Raw genomic sequence first — 19,893 nt, 5'->3', positions numbered from 1 at the left:
TTCAAACCAACAGTCATAGTCAACAGTTCTTACAGAGATATGATCAAGGTCATGGGACTGAATTCTTATCATGAGTACCAAAACATGGCACCCCTAGGATCTAAAAGGGTCATGCTTCTAACAGTATTAACAAGTCAATATATTTAGATAATACTAACAAATGAACTTTACTAAGGTTTGAGAGCCAAGTCCAGCTTCAGGTTAACAATAAAAGAGAAGGGCTAGGCATAACTCAAGGTAGAACATGGTATTGCAGAGTTAAAGCAGGGACACTGGTGCCATTCAATCAACTATAATGGGCAAGAATAATGAAACTAGGATCTCACATAAGCTGAGGGAGTTTGCACATTACAGAACCATACCAACATGTTGATAAAGAGAAGATATGGAAGACATTGTATCAAAACAAGTTCAAATTCAAATATAAATCTAGTTCACCATATAGGTATGAAGTGATCATGTTTCAATTATAACTGTTAGTTGACTATAACAGTATGTCCAAATCCTACTTTCATGGAAGTAAGCTAATAATGGATGCATGCAGACTTTACATAGATTTAGCAAGGGTTCAAAGAGATTAAGGACAGGGATGTATTGCACATATATGAGAGGATCTCAAACAGATTATGGACAAACAAACTTAGTTGTGCAGCAGTTATTAGTTGACCTTATCCAAATAAAGTCATGATTCACATTAAGAAGAGGGAAATATTTTGATCTTACAGAATATATATGCAGTAAAGATTCATGAGAAGAAAATAGCTTGATGCAAATACGATAGTTTTTCTATGCTTACAACAGCCAAGCATGATCATGGGAAAGTTCTAGTGACAGCTCAGATATCACTCTTAGAGTTAACATGTACAGATACAGAAAAGAAAAACATCTAGGTACTCAAATTCTTTCAACTTAGTTAAGTGACATGGACATATGGTATATCAGTTAAGATTATCAAATAATAAACATGATCATAAACATATAGAATGCAGGGGAATGATATGTAGAGGTGGACATTATAACCATCATTGGTGAAAGGAGCATGAACATGATTGCTTTATCAACGATTGTAATCAAATAGAATAAGGACCATTGTGATAACTCATAGGCTCAGAGGCAGTTTAACAAACACATGCAGAGAAGTAAGTATTTAGACATTATAATTTCAAGCTTGAGGTTATGGAACAAGGATACAAGTCTTGAACAAGTTCAAGTTTCAATTTAGCAGTGACTCTCAAGTAGCAAACTTAGCTTTTAAAGCTCATAAAATTATAGAAGTGCAATAAAACAGTAATGAACTCATTATGAGTCATTGAGAACTATGAAGTCTACACTGAACATAAACATATAAGAATTTAGGTATGGAGACTACAAGAAAGCTCAGAACAAAGATTAATAATTATCATTCAACTAATCGCTTATCACTTAAGGAATCATAGCAGAATAGGCTAATCATAAAGGATTATTATACTAACAAAACATAACTATCAAATATGTCCAACACATACAACATAATATAATCTACAGAACTTAACATTGACATATCTAAATCATTAAGAGAGACGAACAAAAGAAAAGGGAAAGAAAGGTACTGACCTTCTTAAGGGCAGTAGACCAAACGAATTCCCTTTGATGCTCAAAGTTCCCAGAACCTTCAAACTCGAACCATCAAAAGAAACTCGGCAAAATTGAGAAAACAGAAAGAGACCTAATATCAGCAACCCTATTTTTTAGTGTTTTGTGATTGTTTAGTGTTTTGATTGCTCTGGTTTTGTGTATTAGATTGTGTGTTGGGAAGAACATTAAAGACCCCTTTTTATAATGGCATTCAATGCTCTAAGGCTTCATGAATTCAAAATCTGTAGTGGAGAGTGATGCATGGTAGATGATGATAGCTAATCGAGTGAAAATCAGAAGACAAGGGGGAATCCAGTAATGATTTTACCTGTGTACTGGAGTGGAGTGATGTCACGCCCCAAAAGTCGAGGGACATGACCGGCACTCGACCGGGGAGCCCTAGTCAAGCGGACCTGGGTGCCTTTCCTAACCCACGTGTTACCCCATATTTTCATTACTCATTAACCAAAGGAAATAGCCACTTATACTAAAACACCTTTTTTCGAAATATACATAACGAACATGATTAATTAGCGTGGTTTACAACTTATATCGCCCAACATACAAAATACATATTACATAAGTTCACAACCCATATTTCCTGTCTACGGAGCCTCTAAGGATACAAAAGGATGATACAATACTTGTCGGTAACAAGGCTCTGGCTATACCTTACACAAATACCAAAACAAGACTCCGAAACAAAAGCGGCATGAGCCACGCAGGGCCCCGAGAGGAAAGGGGCTCACCAATTCAGCTGACGGAAAGTGAAGGAATGCTACGGACGGTGGACTGGAGTACCTGCTATAGATCCACCTACAATCATAACATGTATGTAGCGCCCCTGGCAAAAGGGACGTCAGTACATTTGTATTGTACTGGTATGTATGAACAAACTTTACCTCAAGTAAACTCAAACCATACACAAGTAACAAGTAGTAATGGGATCCACAATCAAATGCACATGAAAGGAACAACCAAAGTCAAACAAGTTTCACAATCTCTCCTTTTCCCTTCCAACATCATCTCATCACATCAATGATTTCACAACTTTCACATATGTTCATTTCAATAGTGATTTCGATCACTTTTCCACCCTTATTACCTCGGCCACCCTTATTACCTCGGCCACCCTTATCTCCCCAACCCACAATTTATCATTTTGTGTTGCGCCGCGCAACCCGATCCCACCGGACAATCACATTCCACACAACAACAGTAGTCCACTGTTCAATCACATGGCTTCAGGCCATCCAGAATATCATTTCACAACAACAATAACAATTCACAAAAAACAAGAACAATTCTCAAAGAATTTCCATAACCATCAATACCATTTCCATCATATTCAATAATTTATATGCATTTTATGTCACGACGATAGTTGCCCAAGACAAGACATATATGTTATTACCACAGTTGTTCCAATTGCATCATTTACGATTTCCTTCCATCATTTGTTGCTCAGCTCTTACCACATAACACTTTCACAATCACACATTTGGTTTATTGCCAATTACTTACACCATTATATCAGGAGACTTAACCACGAACACTCAAATCATACCAATCATAGAATTTCACACATAGTCCACGTAGATATCCCTTACCAAATATTCGCACAGCAAACAAGGCGATTTTACAACGGTCAAAGTTAGCCATACATACCTGGAGCCGAATTTCCTTTTAACTTCTACTTTCAATTCACCAAACGGTCTAGAAACGTCAATCTAGTGCACAAGTTAACACATATCTCTTGGAATTGAAGCTCACAATTGCTACCCGAACATTTTTAGGTTATCAGCCCTTCTTTTGCAAACCTCTACTTCTACCCAATTTCCCTTACTAGGTTTTAGGTTTTAAAAGACATGCATGTATGTTTCAACTTTGTTTTCAAGAATCAATGTATGAGAATCCCCCTTTATGTTTACACCTGAAATTCCATGAAAAAGGGTTGGGGATTTTACCTGCAAGAATGGAGAAAAAGACAATTACTTGAAATTTCCCGGCCCGGATAGTTTTGAAGAATCAAATTCGATGAAGATGGCTTTCTCTCTCAAGAACCCTCTCTTCCTCTCTCTTATTTTGTTCAGCAAACTTGTAAAAATGAGGGGTTGGGGTGTTTTATTAAAAAAAGGGGTCGGGTTTAAAATTTAGAAAAATAGGAGTCCGAGTCAGGTTTGCGGTCGCACTCTGCAATGTGGTCCGCATAATGGACCGCAAAAGTGCTCCAAAACTCCAATCCTACTGTTAGGGTCTGCGACGAAAATGCGGTCCGCATACCCGTTTTGCGGTCGCATAATGCACCGCATTTTTGACCTCAAATTTGATTGACACATTGACTCACTTTGCGGTAGAAATGCGATCCGCATATCAGTTATGCAGTTGCATAATGGACCGCATTTTGACCTCAATTTTAACCAAACCACTGACTCAATCTGCGGCAGAAATGCGGTCCGCGTACTTGATTTGCGACCGCATTCTGGACCGCAAAATAGCACTTTTCTGGAGAACTTTGGTTCTTTGATTTTTGACACTAAAAGCTACTAGGTTTTGAGCAAAAAATTTTTTTACGGGGCCTTACATCCTCCTCCACTTAAAATCATTCGTCCTCAAATGAGGATCTTGAAAATCAGTTGGTTTTGAAAAACATGATATGCAAACTCCCAATTTTAACTAACTCCCATATTTTTAGAAAAATTTTGCCAGAGTTTCCTTTGTAATTAGGCTTATCTACCTGTTAGAGAGCCCCCGAAACATATTTCCAAGCACCATTACACGATTCCAATTACCTCTACAACTGGTATACAACTCATTACCTTAACAATTTGCACATATTCATTCACTTGTTACATTTTGCACATAAATTAGTCACTTCAATGAGTCTCTCACAGCTCAACCACTTTAGTACTCTATATGCATTTCAATTTATCATTACCATCTACACTACCATTAATCATCCACTTATCACAAAGACTTTCATTTACCAAAAAGGGTTGCACATGACTCAAATAATCACAACACTTGCAATTCTTGCACAACTTGAGGAGTTACAATAGTAAAGCATTTAGAACGAAAAGATGGGGTGTCTTTGCACCAAATTGAACACAACATCAGTTTGCTTAGAGATAGGAGTTCGCACGATCACTACTTAGACTGGTTCAAACAGGTGGGGATATTTCTCTTTCATTTCATTTTCCGCTTCCCATGTGGCTTCCTCAACTCGCTGACTTCGCCATAATACTTTAACTGAAGCAATTTCCTTATTCCTCAATTTATGGACTTGCCTATCAAGAATAGCTACCGGGACTTCTTCATACGATAACTCTTCATTAACCTCTATAGTCTCAACTGGCACGATGGCAGATGGATCTCCAACCACTTTCTTTAACATAGACACATGGAACACTGGGTGCACTAGTGACATTTCAGGAGGCAATTCCAGCCTATAAGCCACCTGCCCTATCCTTTGAGCGATCCGATACGGCCCGACATACCTAGGACTCAACTTTCCTTTCTTCCCGAATCGCCTGACTCCCTTTATAGGAGATACCCTCAAGAACACCCAATCATCAACTTGAAATTCCAATTCTCTTCGACGAACGTCTGCATAGGATTTCTGACGACTCTGAGCAGTTTTCATCCTTTCCTGAATGACTTTAACTTTTTCCATAGCCTGGTGCACGAGATCTGGCCCTATCAATTCTGCTTCACCCACCTCAAACCATCCTATCGGAGACCTACACATCCTTCCGTACATTGCCTCAAATGGGGCCATTTGAATACTAGCATGAAAGCTGTTATTGTAAGAAAACTCTATAAGTGGCAAGTGATAATCCCAATTACCTTTGAAATCCAAGACACAAGCCCGCAACATGTCTTCAAGTGTTTGAATAGTCCGCTCTGCTTGACCTTCAGTCTGTGGATGGAAAGCCGTGCTGAGATTCACCTGAGTACCCAAACCTTGCTGAAATTTCTTCCAAAAATTAGCTGTGAACTGGGCCCCTCGATCTGAGATAATAGAAAGTGGAGTGCCATGAAGCCTTACTATTTCCTTGATATACAACTGAGCATACTGTTCTGCAGTATCGGTGGACTTGACTGGCAAGAAGTGAGCTGATTTGGTGAGTCGATCCACTATTACCCAAATTGAGTCGAATTTGCGCTGAGTGCGAGGTAACCCCACCACGAAATCCATGTTGATCATTTCCCATTTCCACATTGGTATTTCCATAAGCTGAGTTAACCCACCGGGCCACTGATGCTCCTCTTTCACTTGCTGACAATTCGGACACATAGATACAAATTACGCCACACCCCTCTTCATGCCGTTCCACCAATAAATCTCCTTGAGATCATGATACATTTTTGTAGAACATGGGTGCACGGAATACCTGGAATTATGAGCCTCCGCCATTACCCTCTCCCGAAGCTTATCCACATCCGGAACACATAGCCTACCCTGACATCGCAACACACCATCCTCGCCGCCGAGCGAAAATGCCGAAGTCTTGTTATTCAAAACTGCTTCCTTCATCTGAGCCAATGCTGGATCAATAAACTGCTTTTCCTTGACTTCCGCTACAAGTGACGATTCTGCTCCATTATGCACCATAACATTCCCCTCGTCTGAGGTCGAAATACAAACCCCTAAACTGGCTAATTGATAAACCTCCCGAGCCAAGGGCCTCTGATCCGCTCCCAAATGAGCCAAACTACCCATAGACTTCTGACTGAGGGCGTCGGCCACCGCATTCACCTTCCCTGGTGGTACAAAATGTTCATATCATAATCCTTGAGTAATTCTAACCACCGTCGCTGCCTCAAATTCAATTCCTTCTGCTTGAACAAATACTGGAGACTCTTGTAGTCTGAGAACACATCCACATGGACCCCATAAAGATAATGCCGCCATATTTTCAAAGCAAACACAACTGCCGCAAGCTCCAAATCATGCGTCGTATAGTTCTTCTCGTGATTCTTGAGCTGCCTTGAAGCATATGCTATAACCTTCCCATGTTGCATCAACACACACCCCAAACCAATCCTGGAGGCATCGCAATAAACCACAAACCCTTCCGTGCCTTCTGGCAAGGTCAATATTGGCGCCGAGGTCAACCTTGACTTCAATTCCTGAAAACTTTTCTCACAAGCGTCGGACCATTGGAATTTAACTGCTTTCTGCGTCAACTTAGTCAATGGGAAGGCGATGGTAGAGAATCCCTCCACAAACCTCCGATAATACCCTGCTATACCCAAGAAGCTACGAATTTTCGTCGGGGTCGTGGGTCTAGGCCAATCCTTCACTGCTGAAATCTTTTGGGGGTCTACCCGAATCCCTTCACTAGAAACAACATGACCCAGAAAGGAAACAGACTCCAACCAAAATTCACATTTCAAAAATTTAGCATACAACTGGTGCTGATGAAGAGTCTGCAGAACTGCCCTGAGGTGACCGGCATGATCCTCCTGGCTCCGCGAATAAACAAGGATGTCATCAATGAAAACAATCACGAAGGAGTCTAGAAATGGCTTGAAGACTCGTTTCATAAGATCCATAAAAGCTGCCGGGGTGTTGGTTAGCCCAAAAGACATGACCAAGAATTCAAAGTGACCATAGCGGGTTCTGAAAGCGGTCTTGGGAATATCCTGCTCCCTAATCTTCAATTGGTGATACCCGGACCGTAGATCAATTTTGGAGAAGAACCTTGCACCTTGCAATTGATCAAAGAAGTCATCTATCCGAGGCAAGGGATATTTATTCTTGATGGTGACTTTGTTGAGCTGCCGATAATCAATACACATCCGGAGCGACCCATCCTTCGTTCTGACAAAGAGAACCGGAGCACCCCACGGCGACACACTCGGCCGTATAAACCCCTTTTCTAATAAATCCTTCAGCTGCTCCTTTAACTCCCTTAACTCTGCTGGAGCCATTATGTATGGTGGAATAGATATTGGCTGCGTATCTGGCAATACATCAATCCCGAAATCAATCTCCCTATCTGGCGGAATCCTTGGAATCTCGTCCGAAAACACTTCAAGAAACTCATGGACGACTGGCATAGACTCGGGGGTAGACACTTCTGAAGTGGTGTCCGCCACCCGGACCAAATGATAGATACATCCCTTCTTAATCATCTTCGAAGCCTTAAGGCAGGAAATAAACCTGCCCTTCGGCACCACACCATTCCCCTTCCACTCAATAACCGGCTCATTAGGGAACTCGAGTCTCATGACTCTCATTTGGCAGTCAAGTTTGGCAAAGCACGAATAAAGCCAGTCCATACCCATAATCACATCAAAATCCGCCATTCCAAGCTCGATAAAATCGGCCGTGGTAATGCGACCACATACCGTGACAACACAATTCTTATAAACTCGCGTGGCTATGATAGAATCACCAACCGGAGTCGATACAGAGAACGGCTCATGAAGCTGTTCGGGTTCTATCCCAAAACTCGAAGCAATGAATGGGGTGACATAAGATAAAGAGGACCCCAGATCAATAAGAGTATAACAGTCAATGGCCTGAACAGACAAGATACCTGTAACCACATCTGGAGAAGCCTCTACACTCTAACGTCCACTCAAAGCATAAAACCGGCTGGGTTCACCTCTACCACGAGCCCCACCCCTAACTGCACCATGCCCTGCTGGGGCTGGAGGACGCACAAATGATGTGGCGGCGGAAGAACCAGATGAGTGAGCAAATCCCCTACCCATGCCCTGACTGGGCGCACGATAGTCCCGCTGGATATGACCTCTCACCCCGCATCTGTAACACACCGGTATATCCAAATAACAAGTCTCGGAATGAAACCTCCCACACTTGGGGCATGGAGCCCTCCCCTGCTGCCGTGATCTCCCTCCCGAACGACCGGACTGATGGGATCTCCTACTGTCTGAACCTGGTCTCATATGGCTGCTCTGCGAATGACCGTGTACAGATGGTGGTGCGCTCGCTGAGGACTGAGCATATGACTGGGATGGCCCTGATGGCCCTCTCCCCTGAATGGGTCTCCCTGAGTGACCCACTGATCGGGCTCTGCTGCTACTCTCCCTTTCTGCCCGTATCTTCAACTTTCTAGCCTCTGTGGCCTGAGCGAATCCCACAATCTTTCCATAATTCATATCCGAGTGTAAGGCCGCTGTAGCAGCCTCATTCACCACCAAAGGACTAAGGCCCTGAACGAATCGCCGAACTCGAGCATCCGTGGTCGATACTAGCTGAGGAGCATACTTGGACAATCTCAAAAACTCCATGTGGTACTCCCAAACACTCATACTGCCCTTTTTGAGGGCCTCAAACTCAAGTGGCACGGGCTGCCACTGTCTCGGCAGGCAAGAAGTGGTCCATAAATGCATCTACAAACTCATCCCATCTAGCCGGATGTCTTCCCTCCCCACGGGAATCCTCCCACATCTCGAACCACGAATACACTGCTCCCCTCAACCTGTATGAAGCCAACTCAACTCCCTCCGTCTCCGAAGCCTTCATTACTCGAAGGGTCTTATACATTTCATCAAGGAAATCCTGCGGATCGGCCTCTGGGTCTGTGCCTGAGAACTCTGGAGGGGCTAACCGCAGAAACTGGTTGACTCTGGAACTGGCAGAATCTCCCTGTCCGCTGGAGGATGTAGGGGCATCATGAGATCTCTAGACTGAGCGGCCACTAATTTGGTCAACATACGGATGGATCCTCTAAGGTCCCCATCAGGAACCCCGGAACCGAAAGCTGGAACTGCATCAGAATCAGGAATATCAACAGGAGGGATAGTAGCACACTCTGCCGCAGCAGGAACAGGAACAGGAACACTTTGATCTGGAACAGATGGGCCAGGTAGATTCAAGACTGGGGAGTCACTCTCACCCACGGCATCAGGTACATGATCCCTAGCCACACTTGGGGTGGCATTGGCCCCAGGGCCGAGTCTAGCTCTCTTCTTAGGTGCCATTACTGAAAAATTTGGAACAGAGCACGAGTTAGACATAGATACTTCCACTTTCCACTTCACTGCACTATATAGAATAACAAAGAAGAGGGTAATTTCCTAAATGTCCATGCAGCCCCCTACTTTTAGATGTGGTCGACAACACACCGATAAGAAGGGCTCTACTAGACACGGCTCCGAGACATCCTAAGACTCTGATAAAACCTTAGGCTCTGATACCAAGTTTGTCATGCCCCAAAAGTCGAGGGACATGGCCGGCACTCGATCGGGTAGCGCCAGTCAAGCGGACCTGGGTGCCTTTCCTAACCCACGTGTTACCCCGTGTTTTCATTACTCATTAACCAAAGGAAATAGCCACTTATAATTAAAACACCTTTTTTGAAATATACATAACGAACATGATTAATTAGTGTGGTATACAACTTACATCCCCCAACATACAAAATACATATTACATAAGTTCACAACCCACATTTCCTGTCTACGAAGCCTCTAAGGATACAAAAGGATGATACAATACTTGCCGGTAACAAGCCTCCGGCTATACCTTACACAAATGCCAAAACAAGACTTCGGAACAAAAGCGGCATGAGCCACGCAGGGCCCCGAGAGGAAAGGGGCTCAGCAATTCAGCTGACGGAATGCTACGGACGGTGGACTGGAGTACCTGCTATAGATCCACCTACAATCATAACACGAATGTAGCGCCCCCGGCAAAAGGGACGTCAGTACATTTGAATTGTACTGGTATGTATGAACAAACTTTACCCCAAGTAAACTCAAACCATACACAAGTAACAAGTAGTAATGGAATCCACAATCAAATGCACATGAAAGGAATAACCAAAGTCAAACAAGTTTCACAATCTCTCCTTTTCCCTTCCAACATCATCTCATCACATCAATGATTTCACAACTTTCACATATGTTCATTTCAACAATGATTTCAATCATTTTTCCACCCTTATTACCTCGGCCACCCTTATCTCCCCAACCCACAATTTATCATTTTGTGTTGCGGCGCGCAATCCGATCCCACCGGACAATCACATTCCACACAACAACAGTAGTCCGCTGTTCAATCACATGGCTTCAGGCCATCCATAATATCATTTCACAACAGTAGTCCACTGTTCAATCACATGGCTTCAGGCCATCCACTGTTTAGATAGGTTGTGTTTATTTTGTGAGTGGGATTAGTGGGTGATGTGTCAGGTCATGATTGGTTGAGAGGTAATGGCAAGGATTGCCAAGTTGGAAGGGGATGGGGTGTTTGGATTGAGTTGTTTTCCGGATTGGGTTGTACATTTGGGCTAAAGTAATTTTATAAATAGCCACTTTGTACTTGGTTAAGGAATTGGAATAACAGCCTTTTAGCTTTAAAACCCCTTTTAAAATAAATATAAATAAACCTAACAATTTCAATATAATGTGATGAAATTGTGATTACTATATGTTACTAATTATTTTAATTATCTATAAATGACACATATTTTGAATTGTAGCACTAATGTCAAATATTAATAAAGTAGCCTAATTCTTGGAAATTAAGGAGTAATTTTGTCAAATTATAAAACCTATGTAATGTACAAATAGATATTCATTACTGGAAAAATAGCTTTTAAAGTATTTATTATAAGTAGTTAAGCGTGAATAAATTAATTTTAAAAGGGAGGGTCAAAATTGACCGTCAATAGCTGCCCATCTTTGGCCAGAGACGATGAAAGAGTTTCGGGCAAAGAAATTGAACCAAAGCCAATTTTGTCCAACTTTAGGCACGCATTGCAAGAATGGCATGAAAGTTATGAATTGAGGAAGAATCTAGGGAAGTTTGGGAATATTGGGCCGAATTCTAGCTCTGAATTGCTTACAAATCTCGGGCTTAACGAGGATCAGGCCTCATCTAGTTTTAGATTAAGGTCTTCGGGGAAGCGTCACTCGCTGGAATTTCCCCGGTATCGTATTGTGATGATACAACGAGACGGAAGATTGGTCACTCATGATGGCTTGAATTTTGCAGCCTGATTTGAATGATTCGAAATTTTGAGCTCGCTGGTCATTTTGAGCTGGGATCTTGAGCCCGCTACTGGGTTGGTTGTCTCCACAGAGTTGTTGTTCGTTCTGATGCTAAGATATAGTTCCACACTGTGGTGTTTGTTCCTGCAAAACAAAATGAAATACATGCATTCTAATATATTATAATGCATAATATATTAAGATGCAATGTAACTGATGCAAGAATGATGATGCTTGGCTACCAGCGAGCCGTTATTTGGGATTGTGTTGATGGGATACTTGATCCCAACTCGATTTGTTAGCTGAGCTGGGTACTATTCCACAGCTGCCGGAGCATTTGAAAATTGTCTCCGCTATTTGGGAGAGCTTGATTGGTAAAGTGCGTCTCCGCTTGCTGGGAGAGCTTTGCACTGAGAAATGTCTGCGCTTTTTGGGAGAGCTTTATTTGCAGGGTGCGGCTCCGCTTATTGGGAGAGCTTTGTATTGACATGTAAAGTAGTCCCTGCTTGGGAGCGACCAAAATAATGCCTAAAGACGCACAAACAAAATGTTAAGAAATTCAAGGTAACAGTGAAATGAAATATAAGAATGCCCAAGAGATACTCTTGACTACGAAGCTAAGTTGGGACCATCGATTGGCAGAATGTTGGTGACGAGGTTTACGATTGTCTATTCCGGCATTTGTGATTGATGGAGCGGTGCTGTGGATTGCTTTTTGTTGGCAAAGTCTGCAGTTTGCTATATACAAGGCTCCCATTGGTGAAACAGACATTCAATTTTTACAAGGCGCTCCGATTGATTGAGCCAACGATTTGCTATATACAAGGCTTCGATTGGTGAAGCTGACATGTGATTTGTACATGGTGCTCCGATAGATTGAGCAGGCGGTTTGCTATTTACAAGACTTCGATTGGCGAAGCCGGCGTTCGTTTTGTACAAGATGCTCCGATTAAGTGAGCAGATGGTTTGCTATTTACAGATTTCTATATCAGCTGTCTGATTCCAAGGCACCTGCAAACAATTCAAGAGTTAGCTTTAGCTGCGCTTGAAAATATAAGTAAGAGGAAGGAGAGATAATCTTAGGCAAGTGGCGGGTACGTCATTTGCCCCAGTGTGGTTCCAGTGATTATTTACTCATTTTTGACCCCGCACTCAAAGAAAACTTCTTAGTTGAGAGTGGTGGTGGTGGTGGTGGTGGTGGTGGTAAGCTAGTTNGTAGTAAGCTGGTTTGCGTTCACCCTAGTGTTGATTTGCCCCAGCCTTTGACATGACCGCGCCATGGAGTTCGGTAGATGGAACAGATTAATTTTTATATATTTCAAATACTTCTTCTTTTAAGGCAAATTCCATCGTGCCGAATTATGACATGTTAAGAAAGGTGCTTCGCATGTGAATGCATTTCTTTAAGAGCTTCATCATGTTGATGTCGATCTCCCACGGTATCTATGACAACGCGGCTACTGGATGTTGTGACTGCGTCCAAATTAAGACTGATGCATTACAGAGGTTTCCTAAGGTTATGACCGAACCCTTTCAGGTTGCCTACGTATCCAATGCGGAATCAGGTTTGAACATAGTTCGTGGGATAATGATGAAATACGATGAAATGATCGAGCCTAACTCAGGCAGCCTACATATCCAAAACGAAATCAGGTTGGGATGTAGTTCGATTATAATAGATGCAAGATGATGAGATTAAGAGATGAAAACGGCCGAGTCTGACTCAGACAACCTACGTATACCTGGCCAGAATGTAGTTCAATTATAAAAGATGACTGAATTCGATGAGGATTGCCTATTGTATTCCTTTCTGAGGAGATCAAGTCGGCGTAGTTCTGTTAGGATTGCCTTTGTTGCCTACGTATCCCAACATGGGAAGTCAGGTTGAATGTAGTTCTGTTACATTAAAAACCCTAACTCTATCTGTCTTCAGGTTTAATATCTCTTGATTGCGTCCGAGTTGATTGCCTTTGAGCTGACTCTTCCATCCATTTCTTCTATGATTAGAGCTTCACCAGACACTGTTCTGTGGACCATGTAAGGACTTTGCCAGTTTGGTGCAAAATTCCCTTTAGCTTCCTCTTGATGGAGAAAGATTTTATTCAGAACCAACTGCCCCAGTGCGAATTGGTGAGGCTTCACTCTTTTGTTAAATGCACTAGCCATCGTGTTCTAGTATAGTTGTCCATGACATACTGCATCCATTATTTTCTCGTTAATGAGCACGAGTTGTTCTTGCCTGACCTATATCCAGTCTGTGTCGTCCAATTTTGGTTCCTGGATGACTCTTAAGGACAGAATTTCAACTTCTGTGGGTATCACTGCTTCAGTGCCGTATACTAACATGTATGGCGTTTCCCCAGTGGATGTTTTTCTGGTAGCCAGGTAACCTAATAAAGTAAAAGGTAACTTATCGTGCCATTGCCTATGATTGTCCACTATCTTTCACAGAATCCTCTTGATATTCTTGTTAGCTGCCTCGACAACCCCATTATTGTGGTCTATAAGCTATGGAATTGCGGTGGACGATTCTAAACTTTTCGCAAATTTTTCTCATGAGTCGCTACTGAGGTTGGCAGCATTGTCAATAATGATAGACTCTGGTATCCAGAATTTGCAAACGATGTTGTTCCGAACAAATTCTGCCACTACCTTCTTCATGATGGCTTTGTAAGTAGATGCCTCGACCCATTTAGTGAAATAGTCAATTTTTACCAAAATGAATTAATGTCCATTTGATGCTACATGCTCTATGGGTCCTATCACGTCCATGCCCCAGGCGGTGCAAGGCCAGGGTGAACCCATTACATTTAACTCATTTGGTGGAACCGGGATGAAGTCTCCGTGAATCTCACATTGGTGACACTTTTGCACATAGCGGATGCTATTGTTTTCCATAGTCATCCAAAAGTATTCAGCTTTGAAAATCTTTTTGGCTAATGTGAACCCGTTCATGTGGGGTCCGCACGTCCCCGCATGTATTTCTTCCAATAGTCTGGTTGATTTGGCGGCGTCTACACATCTCAACAAATCTAAGTCTGGGGTCCTCCTATACAAGACTTCCTCTTTGAGGAAAAAGTGGTTTGCCAATCTCCCGAGGGCTCGCTTTTGACTATTAGTAGCATTTTCTTCCTGTGTCATGAGGATCTTCTTGATGTCGTGATACCCAGGTTTACCATCTAGTTCTTCATTCACATGGAATCAATATGCATGTTGATCCTTGATTACTATCTCGATGGGGTCGATGTAGTTCTTCTCTGGATGCTGAATCATAGATGACAAGGTTGCAAGGGCGTCGACAAACTCGTTCTGAATCTTGGGGACATGCCTGAACTCTATCTTCATGAACTTCTTGCACAGTTCTTTCACGCAGTGCAGGTATGGCAGTATCTTGACATTCTTAGTTGACCATTCTCCTTGGACTTGGTGGATCAGCAAATCGGAATCTGCTATGACCAAAAGTTCTTTGATGTTCATGTCGATTGCTATTCTGATTCCAATGATGCATGTGTTATATCAGCCATAATATTGGTGCACGGGAATCTTATCTTTGCCGACGCTGGATTGTGTTGTCCTGATTCCGAAATCAAGACTTCCACTATCCCGACTCCTTTTAAGTTTGCTGCTCCATCGAAAAACATCCTCCATCCGGGGTACGATTCTGCGATGTCTTCCCCGGCAAATAGCACTTCTTTATCAGGAAAATACGTGGTAAGTGGTTCGTAATCCCCATCCATTATGTCACAACTCAATTCTATAATAGGCCGTGATGGCACCTAACGCCGCTACTAGGCAAGCCAACTGTGAACTAGCCACATGATTTCCTCTTTTAACAAAATTTTCCAAGTAATTAAACTTTCCTTAAATTAAAAGATTTGAGAAATAATGGATTCAAATTAAATAACACGATAACAACAGAGTGCAATCATAATCAAAGAATAAAAACCAAAACCACAAGTCTACTAGTATATGCCAAGACCTGGTGTCACAAGTGTATGAGCATCTAGTAGAATATACAAAAGAATACTAGTCTACTGTTCGAAGAAAAAATAGACAGAAAAATATAATCAAAAGAAAGACTCCGATTGCTGCAGATCGGGCTCAGAAGGCATCTCAACGTGAAGCCTCAAGTGGTAATCAAGCGTGCATGCCATACTGATATCTAGATGCACCTGCCTCAGATCCTGCATATTTAAGTGCAGAAGTGCAGCGTGAGTACATAAACAACATGTACCCAGTAAGTATCTAGTCTAACCTCGAAGAAGTGGTGACGAGGGGTCGACTTCGGCACTTACTATGGGCCTACTATATAATAATATGAAATTCTACTTAACATGATAGATATAAATGACAATAGAACTCAGACTAAGAAATAAATAAACAATCATTTTACCGTTAGTAAGAACTGAATCATTTCCCTCATTTAACATGTAATTTCTCAGCCAATGAATTAATATCATGTATAAAGGGGACTTCCAATATTATTACGCACGATTATGCCGAGGACGTACGGCCCGATGCAAATATACAAACAACAACAACAACAACAACAACCAAGTATAGTCCCACAAGTGGGGTCTGGGGAGGGTAGTGTGTACGCAGACCTTACCTCTACCCCGATAGGGTAGATAGGCTGTTTCCAATAGACCCTCAGCTCAAGAAGACGAAAAGACAAAAAGAGAAAATATATCAGTACCATCATAGAAATAATAACACCATAAGAACCAGTGAATAGATGAAAGCCAAAAATAATGACCAGTAAATAATGCACGGCACTATGAAAACGGAAGAGTAGTGTAAACACAGCCCTGACCACTAGCAGCCTAAGACTAAATCCTATCATCCTAACCTCACACCGGAAGACGAAATATGCTCAACTACCTCCTAACCCAGAACCTTAATGCTCGACCTCCACAGCTTCCTATCGAGTGCCATGTCCTCGGAGATCTGAAGTCTCGCCATATCCCTCCTGATCACCTCTCCCCAATACTTCTTAGGCCGCCCTCTACCTCTCCTCGTATCCACCAACGCCAACCGCTCGCACCTCCTTACCGGGGCATCCAAGCTCCTCCTCTGAACATGCCCGAACCATCTGAGTCTCGCTTCCCGCATCTTCTCATCAATAGGAGCCACGCCCACCTTCTCCCAAATATCTTCATTCCTAATCTTATCCATCCTAGTATGCCCACACATCCACCTCAGCGTCCTCATTTCTGGTACTTTCATCTTCTGGGTATGTCAATTCTTAACTGGCCAACACTCAGCCCCATACAACATGGCCGGCCTAACCATTGCTCTATAAAACTTACCTCTGAGTAGCAGAGACACTTTCTTGTCACACAAGACTCCAGATGCTACCCTCCATTTTGTCCACCCACCCCTATACGGTGTGTGACTTCCTCGTCAATCTCCCCACCCCTATGGATAACTGACCCAAGGTACTTGAAACTGCCTCTCTTGGAAATGACCCGCGATCCAAGCCTCACGTCCATGCCCTCTTCCCTCGGCTCGGCACTGAACTTACACTCAAGGTATTCCGTCTTCATCCTGCTCAACTTGAAACCCTTTGACTCAAGAGCCTGTCTCCAAACCTCCAGCCTCTCGTTAACGCCACTCCGCATCTCGTCAATCTGAATAATGTCATCAGTGAGTAACATACACCATGGCACCTCTCCTTGAACATGGTGTGTCAGTGCATCCATCACCAGAGCAAACAGGAATGGGCTAAGCGCAGATCCTTGGTGTAACCCCATAACAACCGAAAAATGCTCGGAGTCGCCTCCCATTATCCTAACCCGAGTCTTAGCTCCATCATACATGTCCTTAATCGCCCTAATGTAAGCAACCGACACACCTTTAGCCTCTAGGCATCTCCAAAGAACCTCTCTAGGAACCTTGTCATACGCTTTCTCCAGATCAATAAACACCATGTGCAGGTCCTTCTTCCTATCCCTGTACTGTTCCACCAACCTCCTAATAAGGTGGATAGCTTCCGTAGTAGAATGACCCGGCATGAGCCCGAACTGGTTGTCTGATACAGACACCGTCTTCCTCACCCTCGCTTCTACTACCCTCTCCCACACTTTCATGGTATGACTCAATAGTTTGATACCCATATAATTATTGCAACTCTGGATGTCACCTTTTTTCTTGTACAACGGAACCACCGTACTCCACCTCCACTCGTCCGGCATCCTCTTCGTCCTGAAAATATCATTAAACAACCCTGTCAGCCACTCCAGACCTGCTTTACCCGCACACCTCCAAAATTCTATTGGAATCTCGTCAAGCCCGGTAGCTCTGCCCCTGCTTATCTTTCGCATAGCTCCCACGACCTCCCCAACCTTGATGCGTCTACAGTACCTAATATCGCGGTGGCTCTCGGAACTCCCATCTCGCCTAGCACAATATCCTGGTCCCCTTATTCATTCAGAAGTTTATGAAAGTAAGTCTGCCATCTCTGCTTAATCTGGGCCTCTCCCATCAATACTCTACCGTCCTCGTCTTTGATGCACCTCACTTGATCCAGATCCCGCGCCTTCCTCTTCCTTGCCTTAGCCAGCCGTAATAATTTCTTCTCCCCGCCTTTGGCCCCTAGATCCTCGTATAGATGACTAAAAGCCGCAGTCTTAGCCTCCATGACCATCATTTTCGCCTCCTTCCAAGCTACTTTATACCTCTCCCTATTCGCACTCCTCTCAACTTCGCATGTGCTCCCTACTAACTTCAGGTACGCCGCCTTCTTCGCTTCCACTTTACCTTGGAAAACTTCATTCCACCACCAGTCGCCTTTGTGTTCGCCAGCGAAACCCTTCGAGACTCCCAACACCTCTCTCGCTGCCTCCCGTATATAATCCGCCACGGTCGACTACATAACACTCGCGTCCCCACTACTCTTCCAGGCTCCCACGGCCGATAGCCTCCCTTCCAACTCCTGAGCTTTACCCTTAGTCAAGGCTCCCCACCTGATCCTCGATCGACCGCGTGCAGTCCTCTTCTTCCTCTTCATCATAATACCGACGTCCATCACTAAGAGCCTATGCTGCGTCGCGAGGGTCTCACTCGGGATAACCTTGCAATCCTTACACAACCCTCTATCACACCTCCTAAGGAGCAGATAGTCAATCTGAGTCTTCACCACTATGCTCTGAAAAGTAACCAATTGATCCTCCCTCTTTGGAAAACTAGAGTTAGAAATCACCAGCTCAAATGCCCTTGCGAAATCCAACAGCGAAGTTCCTCCTGCGTTCCTATCCCCAAAACCAAAGCCACCATGCAGCTCGCCATAGCCGTCTGCAGTCGACCCAATATGACCATTAAAATCCCCTCCTATAAATAACCTCTCAACAGACGGAATACTACGCAAAATCTTATCCAACCCCTCCCAGAAGCACCTCTTAACCTCCTCATCCAAGCTTGCTTGCGGCGCATACGCACTAACAACATTTAGGGTGCACTCTCTAACCACCAACTTAATAGACATTAACCTACCATTCACCCGCCTAACCTCTACCACAGACTCTCTAAGTTCCCTATCCACCAAAATGCCTACACCATTCTTACCCTTCAGGACTCCAGAGTACCACAACTTATACTCGTCTGCATTCCTCGCCCTCGATCCTACCCACCGAGTCTCCAGGACAAACGCTATATTGACCTTCCTCTTCTGTAGGATCTTCGCCAGCTCTATAGACTTACCCGTCAATGTACCTATGTTCCATGACCCAATTCTCAACCTACAGGCACTCTTGTGCCCCTTACCTCCCTTGCCTCCCGTCCCACCCTTGACCCCTGCCCCACCCCCCGCCCCATCCCCTGGCCTCCCCGAGGACATGAACTTACTCTACCATCCCAGATTACAACCACTATACCTATAACAGACGAAGGAGAATCACTTACACACACTAGGAAAATGGACCAGAAAAGGAGAAAACAAGTTGAAGCTAATAGAAAGCTAACACTAATGCAAACTAAAAGGCAACAATTTAACTGACACAAAGGGAAGGAGAATAGGAAAATGGGAGGTACCAACTCTCGGGAAAGAACGTAGAAGTTGTCTCTGGTGTACACGACACTGATTCGGCACCTAGCAGCCCTCCTATGATGCGTGCCTGCTCCTCGCTCGTCTCCAATAGCCACTACGTATTACTTGAAACACAAGAACCAAAAAAGGTGCTGCCTTCGCTACCACCGGGGGAGCCCCAACAAAAGCAAAGAAGAGTAAAACAAGAGGAAAGGAGGGTGGAAAAATAGTGGGAATATTTTGTCTAGGAACCCTTGTGAAGAAAGAAATTGAGAAGTTCGTTT

At 43.4% G+C, this 19,893-nt stretch overlaps 2 protein-coding genes across 2 annotated transcripts; both read right to left on the bottom strand.

The window, feature by feature from the left end:
• Positions 1-15,653: 15,653 nt before the first annotated feature.
• On the bottom strand, positions 15,654-18,235 carry LOC109236607. Its single transcript, XM_019402796.1, has 4 exons — positions 18,102-18,235; positions 17,594-18,006; positions 17,178-17,491; positions 15,654-15,770 (listed from the first exon to the last, which is right to left on the bottom strand). The coding sequence occupies exons 1-4, from the start codon at positions 18,233-18,235 to the stop codon at positions 15,654-15,656; spliced, it is 978 nt and encodes a 325-aa protein (XP_019258341.1).
• Positions 18,236-18,454: 219 nt separating this feature from the next.
• LOC109236606 (craniofacial development protein 2-like) lies at positions 18,455-19,420 on the bottom strand. The gene has a single exon (XM_019402795.1). It carries the CDS (start codon positions 19,418-19,420, stop codon positions 18,455-18,457), a length of 966 nt encoding a protein of 321 aa, XP_019258340.1.
• Between the last annotated feature and the right edge of the window lie 473 nt (positions 19,421-19,893).

This window comes from Nicotiana attenuata, unplaced genomic scaffold (genome assembly GCF_001879085.1).
Source record: "Nicotiana attenuata strain UT unplaced genomic scaffold, NIATTr2, whole genome shotgun sequence".
Taxonomy (NCBI): Eukaryota; Viridiplantae; Streptophyta; class Magnoliopsida; order Solanales; family Solanaceae; genus Nicotiana; species Nicotiana attenuata.
This window is presented reverse-complemented; position numbering and strand designations above follow the sequence as displayed.